A 15,419-nucleotide genomic window follows, 5' to 3' on the forward strand; every position below is an offset into this window, starting at 1 on the left:
GAGTGACAGTAAAATCGATCAAATACGAATTACTTTCGAATTTCAGTGTTACATATTAATGCTGCAACAATTTGTTAACCAATTTAGTAGATGGATAATTATAGTGCAACATTAGGCTAATTTTCTCCCATTCAATATAAGGAAAATTGCAAATTACGAATGCCAGTAAGCAAATAAATCTATTGTTGGGAGAGATAAAATCCCAGAGATATAATGACCAGACATTATTTTCAGCTCATTTGTTGCTTCGTCACACAAATTGATAAAGAGTTACGTCTCATTACATAAAGTCATTCTACTTTCTAACAGATAAAATTACGATCGAATACTAGAGCTAAGCATTTTCATTAGAGGAGTCAATGTTAGGTCAACTGATTGACTATGTCAGCTATCTTTCTATAGATATAATTCCATTTTGAAATTAGTTATCAGAAGACAAGACTAATTCATTTGCCGCATGCGCTTCATTCACTTCTCATAGAATTAAAAATCTAATGATAAGCGCTAAATTCACACATCACTTATGTTCGATTAATATTCCAATTGATCTATAATAAAAATTGAATTGGACGGAAGTAACAATCGATTAAAGTATGAGAATGATATTAACACTTCTAAACAGCACTCGTGAATTTTTATACGTACATAATACGTATATAGTACATAGATTGGAATAATTTTATATTTCTTAAGAAATGACATAGCCATCTCTAATACATGGAGGTATGGAAATGAGGTGGCTATGGAAATGATTAGTTTTCATGGAAATTCTCAATCCATTTGACGAGACATACTTAGTAGCAATCATAATATTGAAAGACAGCATCATGTGACAACATAAAGAGAAGAAATTACCAGAATTTTATAAGATTTAATTTTAGTGATTTGTCATCAAAAATACACAAGCTGGGATTTATGATATTTTATATGGAGATAAAGAAGGTTTCAAATGATAACGAAGTGGAGGTAATTGAGATTCACAGTAGCTAAAATTAGCAATATACTGTTCCACATGATCAAGAAAAAATGAAAAAAAATATTAATTTTTATTAATAGGCAGATTTTATTATACTATCTATTCCTTCAGATAAGTAAGGGTTTAGCATCTGAAACCAATATAATTAATGAGGTGTTTCATATAATCATGAAGTACTTATGTCTAAAGAAGAATATAATATAATTAAATCACTACGAATTAACAAGCCTCAATATTGTAAAAGACATACTTGCTTCCATTAACTCAGTAGCAGCGTCAAACGGCCACTTAATCATTTCAATCAATAAGCTGTTAAACATCGATATACAATTCATAATTCAACAATCAGGGCGGCATGTTGTTAAGTAACATACCAAAAGCTTAAAAAGTTTTTTTATCTAATAATCTGTGTTTTTTTATTGCATTGGATTGAAAAATTGCAGTGTGTAATTAAAAATTTGAAAGTGGCACTTGACTTAGTTGCATTTAGACTGTCTTATAAATTAGAATTGGAATCGTTTTGAACTTGAGCCTTTTCTGGAAGTAACTTCCAAAGGAAGGAAGGGCACAGGGGAAAAAAGAACAATATTCTCAGCTTAAAAGGAGAAGGAGAAAAAGAAGAAGAAAAATATTTTGTGACTTTGATCGTTTTCCCCTGGGCCCTTCAGTTTGTGTTATGTCAAATGATTGAACAAATAAATAAATATGCTTTACGATGAGTAGTGACTCGTGGGCTACTTTGTATATAGGATTATTTTGTTTATTAGTATATCGTAATATGTGCAGTTCATTTGAAGTTTGTCTCATTTTACTCACTCATCTGCTGCAGTACAGTGAGTTCGGACTTCTTCTTTTTGTTGGGTTTGACGGTGGGTGATCCGGACTGGACAATGGCGGGAGCAGAGACGGTCTCTTGAGCGGGCAGTATGGCCACCGCTGTGGCTTGAGCCGGTTTCGCCGTCAATTTGCTGGAGGTCTGCTCTTTCTTGTCCGGGTTGGCGGCCGCAGTTTTGGTCTTCTCGGCGGCCGGTGGGTTGGTGCTCTTGACTGAAGGCTGTTGCGCCTTCTTCTCAGGCTTCGGTTGAGTTTCAGGCTGCTGCTGCTTGGGTGCAGCCGATGCTTTCGATTTGGCCTGCTTCTGCGCAGGCTGCTCCTTCACTGGCGCTGACTCTTTGTGCACTTCTTCATGCTGAAAAAATGAAAATTAGAATTTAGAAGTGAAGAACTTACAAGACTTAACCTATTTCGGACTATGTATGTTACCTTATCTAAACTAGCGAAAGGAATAGCTCAAGGTTACCTTAGTTTCCCTCTCCCTATCATTTTCATTATGTACTTGTAAGAAATAAAGAATAGAATACAATATCGCAACTTGAAAACCAATGCAATCATTTACAGGAAGACTGTGCCATTCCGATTAGAACAGTCTTCCATTCCAATTCAGCCATATTATGAATAAAAACATAAATACAAGCCACTTCTAAGAAGTAATAAGTAAACTAAAACAGTTGGAATCAGAGAAATTGAGCGATTCTAAGAGCAGAAAATCAAGTTTGAATACCTATGAAAACTTTAAAACTGCTCTCCTGCTCTCTCTCAAAAACAACTTTTTTGAGTTGGAACAGTCTTCCTCCCGAGGTGCGAAAAATTCAGACAAAAATTACCAATCAATTACTATACAGGATTGGTAAAAATCAGGGAAAAAGCTCACTATTTCTTTTACAATGATAATTTTACAGTAGGATTTATTAAGGATCCTATTCGATTAATAATAAAAAACCTACTCAATAACTTTATTCAATACATACAATGTATATATTATACATTAATGCGTTATTTATGTATTCATATGGCTATTATCAGCAGATAGATTATTTTGGATGTTCTTCCTTGCCGTATTACCCAATGTCATTTCCTATTCACACTCAAGTTTATAGGTTACATATTGGGTTCTTCAATGCGTCAGTTACTTTTCTGTCACTTCAAAATTTTGATCCGCCATTTTGAATCCAACTTCATTATATTAAATGGAAGGGAGTCATAAGATACATAACTTCGATACAAAATTTCAAGAGAAAATGAATGAAAAAAAACCGCGCATCAATATCCCAACCGTTTCAAAGATATTGACATTGAAATATAATAAAAAATAAAATAATATATTAAAATACTTTAAAATCATACAAAAATGAAATAAATGAGAATTCGATTGATCAAACTTTTCTGTTCAAAGTGTTGAATATAAGAGTAGATGTTACTAACGTAAAAGTAACGTAACGATTCAAGTAACATTTCATTATTTGGGTTTTATTGTAAAATTATGATTATTCAGTGAGTCAGTTGTGAGATTGAAAGAGATCCAATTCCTGATAGTTTATACTGAATAAAGATGCACGTTTGTACTTTGCTCTTCAAAGACAGCATTTTTGTTGTCAGAATTAATATCCGTCCAAAATTAGCTTGGCATTTCTTCGCTCTCATGATAAGAATAGTTTCAACAGATAACACACAACTTGAAAGGAATCCTCATTCAATGAGCTTTATGAATGAATACTTGTACTAGCGTTAACAATAAATCATTCGTCATGTCTTCTTAATAAGATTTGCCATGCTACTGAAACAAATCGAACTGACTCGTTTCTCACATTGTCCTATGTAAATCATCATGCAATACTTGAGAATCTTTTGTTTATAATACTCAATCACATGCTCTCATTTAATTCAAGTCTAACATTTGTTATCAATGAACTATTTCTAATAAATGTATATTTTTTAAATAATAGAAAGTTAAAATTAATGTTTTTCTTGGTATTCATCAACCTATCAAATATTATTTATATGTACTGTACAGAAGTTAAAGATGATTGTTTCTCACTCCTTCGTAAAAATTCGTTCATAACTCATTTACAGACGTTTATGTGGTGAATTATCTCAATTTTACTATTGTAGTGCATTATTATAAATAATTGGTGAAAAATATTTTAAACCCCTCTTTGTCATGCTGACATCATCTCTTTCATGTCATCTTAATATGTAGAAATTTCATAACATCTCTGTTTTTAGTGTAGATTACACTAATGGGTGTAATTAGGCTACATTAGTGACCTACTTTATTAGATGAATTATAAAGATAAATTCTTATTAAATATCATGCATGAATATCACAAACAAAGAATATTTGATGGATGGACATAACAGTTTCAATTCAAAATATTAAGACTATAAAAAAATATTACAATTAATAGAAAAATATCTATTAATAGATACTATCTATTAATATCTATTATTATTAAAATATCTATTAATAGACAGTAAAAAAATATTAAAAATTAGTTGAATGAAAATAGGCTACATTAAAATAATACCTATAAAATCGGTATACTTGCTAAAGAGGACAGTACTTATTAGTTTCTCAAATTTACCTAAATAAATTTACAAATCAACTCATCAACAAAGCCTATTGTTACTTCCGTTTATATGGTAACATAAAATATGAAAATACAACATTTTTTGAATTAAATAAAGACATTTGAATGTGAAACATAGATATTGTTTATATTATTATATTTGCTCAGTGACTGCATTAGAAACACAACCCACACCGATGCTACTGATGATGTGAAAACATAACACTCATGTGATAGAAGTACATACAATTTAGTACTATTACTGGACAGTACTATTACTTCCTACAAGTTGAGACACGTGTTAAAAAATACAGCAGGAATATGCTGCTTACTATAAGTTAATAAAATTAAATTACATAAATAATAAGGTTAGTTGGCTAGTATATAGATGTGTTATTCCAGCCGCGTCATCTTATACGTGTTAAGGGCAAGCCACACGAGGCGTTTTTCAGAGGAGTCAGCACGGTACGACAGGACAGGAAGGTCTCAGAATGGCAGAATCGAGAGAGCTTCTATACATGGAGATTGCTCTCCAAACGACAGCCCAATCAGCCAATCGGAGAGCTTCCTGTCCTGTCGTGCCGACTGAAACAATGCCTCAAGTGGCTTGGCCCTTGAAATTGTCTCATCTTGCACCTAGCATATGGTAAATGTGATTATTATAATTGAAAAATGAATTGAAATTGTTCATTTCAATATACTAACAAACTTGAGTTTAGAACCATGACCACATCGAGGTATCACCAACACATTCTCGACACTTTTGAAAACGTAGGTATAATCAATTATGGAATTGGTAGTCAAAAACTGATTTTCAAGGGAGATGGCATGTATATGTTTCATATTTGAATCTAAACTTAATATTTGCCATTATTAGACAAATTAAAAATTGGAAGAGCCATCGAAAGCGTATTACAAAGAGAACTAATATTTAGAGGTCAATTTTGTAATTGCAATATTGAAACACAAACAATTAGGATAGCAAATATTAATTTCATTTTTGAAGTTGAATTCAAATCTAAACTTAGAATATTCACGATTATTAGAGAGAAAACTCAATACCTGACAAAAAAATGAGACCCGGTTTTTAATTTCGGCTTTAAAACGACGAAACCGTGGACCTGATATTCAATTTTTTGGTAAAGGTAGAATAAACAATTCAATTCATTCAAACTATGGAGAGGGTGAACAATACCTTTATCGTTCTTCGAAAGAGGCTCAAACACTTACAACTTTTAGGACAAGACTGAGAAGCTGGTTAATAGCCCAGTGTCCCTATAGTGGGCAATCCCTAATTAACTGATTACAGAAAAACAAAATATGACTGAAAAAATGTATTAAGAATCTATCAGGCTACTTTCGAGTGTAATGTTCATGTTTCCAGATTTTATTGATGACTGTATCTATATAAGTCGTATGAGCTGTAAATGACAGACTATTCATTAGTTTTTAGATATTATATTTTCACCATTTTAAAAATGTATCTAACTTTGTATATAAATGTAAAATTTCAATGTTTCTAATGTACGTGAGTATTGTCTATGCTTACTATTGTTCAGCCTGTGACAAATAATAAATTGAATTGAATATTAAATGAGAATTTGACATTATTGACAATTGTTAATTGAATGAGTTGATAACAAAAACCATGTACCTTAATTAAAAGCGAATAGAATATTATGGATGACGTTATTCAAGTGAAACGAGGTTAATACACATACTCGTACTACACTAGATGCTAATAGCTACAGGAACGGAGGAGGAGGAGTAGGAGGGTGCACTACACATACACATGAACATTGAGCAATGAATGTGTGTGTACTCACGCTGTGACTGCGCTTCAACTCCAAATCATCTTTCGGATGAATCTTTTCAAAATGATTTTGCACAGGAGGCGGGTTATCGGCTAACAGGGTGGGCTCATTCTTATTCAACAATATCGGCTTTTCTTTCTTCTTTGGCTTCTTTTTCTCTTTATCTTCGGACACCTATTGCCAATAATAAATTGACAGAAATTCACATCTACTAAACTGAATTTAGGACTATAACCTTACTATTACAAATTCAAGTATTACGGGAATGATATATAACAGATTGTACGAATGTCCTTGAATACTACTACAAGACGATAAAAATTATGGGATGAATGACCTTGCCATTTTAATAATAATTTATATATTATGGTTGTAATAGGCTACGAAACGAGGCATCTAAATGAACTGGAATTAATCGAAAAGACCTTCTTAGATGAAAGTTCATCATGAACAGTTGAGAGATGAACAATATTATATCATAATAATCGTAAACATCCTTCCAGTCTATGAAGATGTAACTTGTCTTAATCTCCAATTAATCTTAACTCATTGTTTGACTGAACGTTAATTTGTCACCAACGTTCTCTCATATTTTATATTTAACTTTTAATCAAATTGATAAAACATCCCTCTCATTAATTAACATTAGTGAATTTTCAATAAGAAAAAGGATAAAAATGATCTATGTTTTATGAAATAACTGGAATAGAATTTGCCTATTATAGGTGTTTTTATTTGAACATTTAAGTGTATAAAATAAGTTGGAGGAGCAGAAATAAGCTGTTCATACCATTTATTACATGGACTAATTTACACATTTATAATGTAGCACAATTTTGCTAAATTTTCTACGTTCAGTTGAAGAATTTAGTAAGAAAAACCACTACGAGAACGAAGGACAAAAGTTGAAACATAGAGAGCTCATCGAACCGGATAAATAAAATTCGAATGAAAAGGATATGAGTCACAAGTAAAAATTGATTAGAGAAGAACTGTCTGAAATGGAAATGATTATGTGAAAGGGAATCGTACAGTAGTAAACCGATGGAGCATCGGTTTATCAGGCATTGGTAAAACAAAAATTAATTCGGAATGGATCGATTTTCTATGTAAATATAATAACACGAATCAATGACATGATAAGTTCAACTACGTTAACTTGTGCTCTTTACATAACTTAAACGATAACTGAATATATTTGAATTTAAATTGTGAAGAACGTGTCTTTTGATCTTGAATACTGCAAGAACATAAAATGGTAATGTGGCGAAATTCGACAAGAGCCTACTGTATTACACATTATCATAAATCATTCTGGATTATTTCCGACATATGAACATTTGCTTTTCAAAACCAGAGACTAACTTGAAGTAGCTTATAAAATAAATAATCCTTATATTATATTAACATTATTGAAAAACTAATGAAATTCACTTCGAGCATTATACGATTATACTGGACTGAATTTCGTGCGGTTCATACTAAAACAAAGGTTAGCACAGCCCTATAAATGTGAAGGTTTTAACAGTAATTTTCAACGTCGCTAATTTGGTAAAAAAGCCACAGTGCAGACGTATATCTTGCTCTATCTAAGCATCTCTTGGCTTATTGACTGAACTGCTCGAATTCCTACAGAACTCAAGCGACCATTTGCGTTGTGGATACAGGCTAGTTTGCATTTCAATTTTTTTTTCTTGCTAAATTTGGTCTAATTCTATGTAGATGACACTTTATAATCAAAGTTTCCATTCGCTTCAGTGTGTATAAAACTATAGTGGGGATTGGTGACTGTGGATATTCTATCATTAACATTCCATTCATCATCTATGCTATATATTATAAAGGAAGGAATTGGCTTATAGGCCAACACATATACGGGATAAGAAATACAAGTTTGACGTATCATCACGTCTGAGCTACTGAAATTGCTAACTTGAAATAATTATGCATGAAGATTCTAAATTTACCGAGGACGGTTATATGCCTGTTTTTATTCCAATTAGTCATCCTATTATATTAAGCGAGCAATTTCTGTATTTTTATATTTGGTTATATTTATTTATGGTTATTTATGTTCCACGAATCTCGAAAATGGCTCTAACGATTTTCACGAAATTTAGAATATAGTAGGTTATGATATAAAAATTCGATTGCACTAGGTCTCATCCCTGGGAAAACTCGTTGAACGACATTAAAAGGATAATTCATCCTTGGAAAAACAGCTGAGACATTCGTCGTCTGTGGATAATAAAAAAGTGCGTCTGTGGAAAATCAAAATATCTCATCCCCGAAATTCATAAGCTGACGTATAGCCAGCTGTAAAATATAAACACAATCATTTTAAAGAATTGTGTTCTGTTGATCAATAAATAAAAATAACGAGCGAAGCTCGGTGCCCCGATATTAATTCTAGTAATTAAAACAAATTTATTCCATTTGTGATACAAAATTGACGTAAGATAAAATCCCAATCAAATATTCTTTCTATTGCAGATTATTACAGTTGTTAATATTTTCAATTTCAGCATGGAACTATAAAACTAAATTAAATTTATTTGTGCTTGCAGCAGACCCTTGCTGAGCACGGGTTACACCTGCCCGTAGATGATAATTCCTATTTTTCGCACGCATTAAAAATTCCACCATTCTTTCCTGTTTTAGTGGTGTACTAATAAAAGTACAGTATTAATTAGTAAGAAGATTAATTTTCAATTAGCAACGGAGTACTAGCAATTAACTGTCGCCTAGCTACAGACGAGAGGCGGCGATCTTCTGATCATAACGATCGATGAAAGATGAGGCACGGTTGCCGTTCGTGCCATCAATCGTGAGCTTTCTAAAAGGATCCAGACATCAGTTGAGCAGCTTCAACAGAACCTCAAGTGAACGACTTAAGGCCGCATAAAAGCACCATTCAATATTTAGCACGGGCATGAGAGAAGTGAAAGTCAAATTACCCAAGGAAACTGCAATGCTTTATACTAGGAAGTCTGTATATTGTCAAGTGGCACGATCGGAATTTCTTCACAATAAACTGATCCTATTCTGTATTACTTTCTGCTACGAGACAAATCTGACTTAATTTATTATTGGGAATGAATAATTATCTATCATTTTTATGGGTCGATATTTCATTGGCAATTTATTATTGGTAATAATAATAACCTATCATTTTTATGGATCCATATTTCATTGACAAGGCTGTCCACAAAATTAAATCGTCAGTCTACATAAATTTTGATTTCGTGAAGAATGCAGAATATAGAAAATAATTTCAAGTTCGAGTAAAATTGTTAGTTTCAAAAGTTACGGGCGAAAGCCTTTAGTTTACTTTCATGTAGCAAATCCTAATTCAACAATACATTATTAACAAATACAGGAAATTATACCTTCACGTAACGGTCAATCCTGAACACAATGAATGAAGCAATAAAAAAAGACAGTGTTTATTAGAATATGAAAATTGAATATTTAGAAGAAAAATCGTTTGGATGCAAGAATATAAGAATATATGCATGATTGTTGGAACCGCGAGTGAAAAAGTTATAACTAAAAAGTACTAAGTATTTTTTCAGTAAATGAACATACAGTATTATAATATTCAATTACATTTTCACAATGAATGATATTTATATTATGTTACATACAAATAGTGTATCAGTAGTCAAGTAAAAAAATAAACTTTCCTCAGTCTTACATAAATGAAAAATATAACTTCATATATAAATTTCCTGGGCCACTAGAAAAAGCTCTACATTTAAAACTCAACATCAATTAAGATCGAATATTATATATCTAGTAATGGAATTAGCTAGTACAGAACAGACAATATAACAACTATCAGAAATATAGAATTTGATGTATCTTTCCCGATGTTGATTCACATAAATATTGTCAATAAATGTTTTATATAATTATTATTGTAAATTATTCTTTTCTCAAAAATGGTTTGAACACAAAGGGTCTACATTTCAAAACTTAGCATCAATGAACGTACTGTATAACATTTCCAGCAATAGTGCTAATGGTAGTACTAGTACGATAAGATAATTGCATGCCATTCAAAAATATCAATCGGAAGGAAGTCGATTAGTCTGAGAATTATAATAATTGTTGTGCCAGAAAATAAAGGAAGAGTTTAACTGTAAACTTGACTTGTCTAGACAATTAGTTACTATTAATAAAAATTCCATAAACTTCGTGAATGCTGTTTTGAGCAAATTTTCCAAGAGAATACAAGATCACAACAATATCAATTAAACTCATTGACAGTAAAAACTGTCTTTTGGTTATCAGCCTCCAAAAAATTGTTCAAGTTTAATAACCCAGACATTTTTAATTCCAATAGAAAGATATATCTAGAGCATTTTAAAATTATACATGCATGCTCTTTCATTCCTACTTTCTTATGAATTAAGTTAATTTTATAAAGTTTATTTGACATTATACGATTTTTTAATAATAAATATAATATTGAAAAATAAAGGATTCCTCTTCAATATTTAGGTTCAAAATGAAAAGTTTGAAATAAGATTCTAGAGAGCGCATTACACAATATAATCAATTAAAATAGCGGAATGAAGAATGCTGGAGAAAATTATACTGTTCCATGAATTGTAAACAAGCAATTAATTAAAAATAGGCCACCCCAATTGATCATTTAAGTGGGCTTTAATAGAATCGTTCCACAATGAGAAAGCATTAGTCAAGATATAAAGAATGATTTTCGTGTATCAGCCTTTTGTTTTTATAAGATTTTCAAGAATTACAATTTCGAAAAAGGTTATTCAAGGTTTTTAATGGACCTTAAAAATCCATGATTTTTTTACCGAATTAAAACGATTACGAGAGAATATAGCTTATGACTGACAATAACAAGATTTTGGTTAAATAGTTTATAATGCTCTCATGTTGCCGAGTCTTGTGTGTGTATATAAACAGTGGAAGGATGATACAAGCTTTCGAAAAAAGGCGAAAGAGACGCTAATTCATGGCCGCTATTACAAACCAACTGAGTTACTCCAATCTGTTTTTGATAAATTTTAGGTACAAAAAATAAAGTAAGAATGACAAACTATTTAATAGTTTATAGGACCAGAATATGGTGGGCTAAATATTTACATTCCAATCAAAATATTTGAGGTTTTAAAAAATTAATGAGTAGTTCACGCACTTAATAGTTTGCTCACGAATTTCCATAAATGACATACAAGCACTAATTCAAAATTTTTCAGCCTAATTCACAATTTTTTCAACGATACCAACTGTACAAGTTACTGTGGTGTTTTAAATTAGTGTGCTATAAATTATAGCTAGTAGTAAATCAATATTTTCCCGTATTATATTTAATCAAATAGGTCTGCCGATATAATGATATAAATAATATTTATTTGATATTATAAATATGATTATAAAATTATTATTCTTTGATAAAATTACTAGCCTACTGAATATTATTTATTACTCGCTAGTGAGGATTGAAAGCAAGTTACGAGTTCCGGGTTTCAACGATCTAAGAATACTTTATTGATTCAGACATGATTGATGAGCAAAACAAAGCAATGACAATAACAGAAAGATTCACACCTGTTATTAGAGACTCGCCAGACGCTGATCAGAAATATAGGTTATTGGAGACAGGTAAGAGCAGGTATGAAAGAATAATAGCAATAGCGGATAAAATGGATGAAACAGCTTCTTACCGCCTCAAAACCTGTAGAGTCTATAATATAGATGAAAAATAAATGAGAAAGAAGCGGGCGATGAGATGAATAATTAATATTGACACCAACATTGAAAGCGCACAATGCACTGACTTATGAAACATGGATGATTTCTATTATTCTAAATAATAAATTAACAATTATTGATTGATGCCGTTTGTTACTCAACAAAATGAATGGGTTTTCTATAACATAGAAAATAACTATAACTGTTGGCTCTGTGGATTGTTATCAAGTATTATTCGTCATACATAAATAATGATTGAATGAATTCTATCATACTGAATTAAAAATGAGTTTTCATTGATTGACTGATGTTATTTGATGCTCAACAAAGAAGAGAATCCAACTTTGAATGCTACAAAACAATTAGTTCATTCGGGTTTTACATCAAAACATTTATTACATCCAACTTGGTCAATGCTGTAATATTATTATTATTATGCTCTTGCTAGCTGATTATCGTTGGGTAAGAGAGTCAACCGGTTAACTCCAATATAAAGAGACATTTTACTGGCCAAAATGAGATTTTGATATATTTGAAAATTAATCTTAAGCTGTACAGTGTTGAAAAATCAATGATCTTAATCATGGTCCTGCAAGTGAACTTGAAATAGAAAATCGATGAGTGGTAAAAGAAAAAACTTTTCATTGGAAGGTTATATATCTGATGCGCGTATTATTAGGGGAACTAATCTATTTCAAAACGATTCAACTAAAACTCATAAAACGAGTTGGATGTAGGTAAAACAATGTTAAGCTGATCAATTTCAATTGATAATCCTTGATATATTTATTCTGATCGAATAAGATTTATCTATTGTACCAATCAGACCTGATCGAATAACTCAAATCGAGGATAGGCCTTTTTTTTCCAAATTAATTTTATAAGCATTTTGTTTTCGAGTGTCAAGGTTTCTTATAACTACATTGGATTTCTAATAAAAGCCTATTTTTTAAATGAATGTTATAAACATTTTGTTTTCGAGTACCAATAATGTTTCTTTAAACTACATTGGATTGCTAATGAAGTGTATAATTTCTAATGAAGTGTAAGGCTGTTATGTGTAACTGTGTGAAATGGAGTTGGCCATTCAACACCCTTCAGCGACTAGCCTTAGCCAATGTTCCCACAACAATCTTGTTTTATTAGATTCCAATAATCTTAATCACAATAATTATTTTCAATGAACTAAACTAGAAACAAAATTGATGAACTATATACCGGGCCATTCACTATCCGACAATTTGGTCCGACTAAGTTGGACAACAACTTTGGATCTTTCACCACTCATGCACCGGCTGGATAGTCACTCACGTTCCAAATCGAACCTGAATAAGCGGCTGAACTTGCTTGGTCGGCCAAGTCAGTTGAATAGTTTACCAGACTTCCGACAACATTAGCCCGGTCCACAACAACCCCATTCACGTTCTGACGTCGAATTGAAGGATCACATGTTGTCCTACTCAACGGATAGTGATTGGCCCGCTTAAGGAGTAAGATTAACTGAAACTGTTGAAATTAACAGAGAATATCTGGAGTGAGACTTACCAAAACAGGATCTTCTGTCAAAATGTTGACTTGCGGCTCTTCAGCGAAAACCACGTGCTGTGGCTTGCCTTGCTCATTGTCCGAAACATTTGCTGCACTCTGCTGCTCGCTGGCAGCCTTCTCCTTCACCTTCTTTCCAGCTTTCTTCAGCTTCTTATCTTTGCTCTTGTCTTTCGTAGATTTTGTTGTCCCGTACTGTTCCTCAGTTTTCTTTCTCCGATCAGCCATTGCCTCATCGTAGGTCTTCTCTTTCATGGTCGATACAATAATTCCATAGATTACAAGAGCCGAAACCACACATATGGTTAAGCATAAGAACGCTGTTTGCAAATCCATTGTTCTGAAAAAATTAAAAATATTTTCTCAATTGTGTATGAAGAGAAAGAGGAATCATGTATGGACCTACCGTAGGGCAGTATACTGCCCTATGACAAATATGTCATTTATTTGAAAAATTAACATGCTATTCCTTATTCTTCATTGAGTTTTAACTTGGTACCTATCGTACAGAAATAAATAATGATGATAAACTTGAAATTAAATAAACTTGTTTAATTCATAATTGGACTAACCTTGTTGATGTTTGGTGTATATTTGGACATAATCAAACGTTACAAGGTTTTGGTTTCTATTAAGCTGGGGTTCCCAAGTCCATAGACGCACCCCCCCTCACAGAATTTTTAAAATTCAGCTACTGCCCCCCAATGAAAAAAAATTGTAATCTGTAGCCATTTAAACACTTTTGTCCTTTTTTGGAACCCCAAGATGTGATTTTAAGTTTAATGTTGATTGAACCCAACTAATTTAATAATAACAAAAATTCCATTTCAAGTTTATTCAATCTATTGCAATAAAAAAATGTAGATGCAAATGACCCAAAGACTAGAAAAGTCTTGTAGGACTATTTTGTGTAAAAATAGGTTGTTTATTTATTTAAAACCCGAGTTTCGGTATAGGTACTAACCTAATTTATCTAGATTTCAAAATTGTAAATTTTTATTTTGGCCAAGAAAGAAAATAGGATGTAAAACGTTGGGGTTAGTCCAGAGTTAAACTTATATATTAGCACACAATTAAAATATTGCAAATAAAAAAACCCAGTTTCAATTAAATATTTAGCAATACCGGTAATTATTTGTCCTGAAATTCAGATAAATTACAGTAAAATAATTTGAGGTGATAGAAAAAGTTGTAGCTTTCTAGGAAAAACTAAATTACGTCAAACGTTACAGATCAAATCAAACCAAAAAAAAGTTAAAAACTTAAGATTTATTGACGTTGAAAAGCTCAAGTTAGGATAGGCTATTTGACAAATTCCTCCAGGTTTATTGAACCTACATTGCAATCCCTGAAAACATAACCTTTTAGTCTCAGGTAAATTCCCAATTTACTACGAACAAAATCAACTCAATTAAAAGTTTTACATCAATTGCTATTGAATTTAGCAATAATCTTACAAAAACTACTTTTGATTACATAAAATTTAGCTTTAAAACAATAAACCGATATGATCCTTAAAGTATGTTTAGACTATAACTCAGGTTCTAGGCAATTTCTAAAAGTTGTAAAATTATTTTTTATACGAGATGGTTAAGAATATTTATGTAAAATATTTTATTCTAGATTTACAATTTTCTAAATAGTCTGCAATAACGGCATCTGAATGTTTCCATCACCATCGATTATAGTGATGAAGATGAAACAATACGTTGCAGCAACAAAACTGGAAACATGAAATCTATTTGAATAATAATAAATATTTCAAATTAAGTCTAATTTAAAATGTACACTTACTCAATAAAAGGGACAATTTCAAGTGACCAAATGACTCAAGATTCTCTAATACATCACAACCTCACACGCCACGTCTCTAGAAGAGACCAGAAACGTTTTGCTTTCCTGTCACTACCACATACAACAGAGATAGAGGTTACATATTGGATTGGT

The 15,419-nt window shown here is 31.7% G+C and overlaps 1 protein-coding gene across 12 annotated transcripts in view; it reads right to left on the minus strand.

The window, feature by feature from the left end:
- LOC111051281 (flagellar attachment zone protein 1) overlaps nt 1-15,419 on the minus strand; it is a 37,283-nt gene extending 21,864 nt beyond the window's left edge. For 5 of the 12 annotated variants that reach the window (XM_039426820.1, XM_039426817.1, XM_039426815.1 and 2 more), the window contains exons 1-3: nt 15,267-15,411; nt 13,473-13,812; nt 1,793-2,165 (exon numbers count right to left, since the gene is read on the minus strand). In XM_039426820.1, the coding sequence (XP_039282754.1) occupies nt 1,793-2,165; nt 13,473-13,808 (709 nt within the window). In that variant the 5' untranslated portion in view covers nt 13,809-13,812; nt 15,267-15,411. Of the gene's footprint in view, nt 1-1,792; nt 2,166-6,209; nt 6,372-13,472; nt 13,813-15,266 lie in introns of all 12 variants that reach the window. The other 7 variants (XM_039426816.1, XM_039426814.1, XM_039426812.1 and 4 more) reach the window with 4 other exon arrangements.

The sequence above is a fragment of the Nilaparvata lugens genome, chromosome 4 (genome assembly GCF_014356525.2).
Source record: "Nilaparvata lugens isolate BPH chromosome 4, ASM1435652v1, whole genome shotgun sequence".
Taxonomy (NCBI): Eukaryota; Metazoa; Arthropoda; class Insecta; order Hemiptera; family Delphacidae; genus Nilaparvata; species Nilaparvata lugens.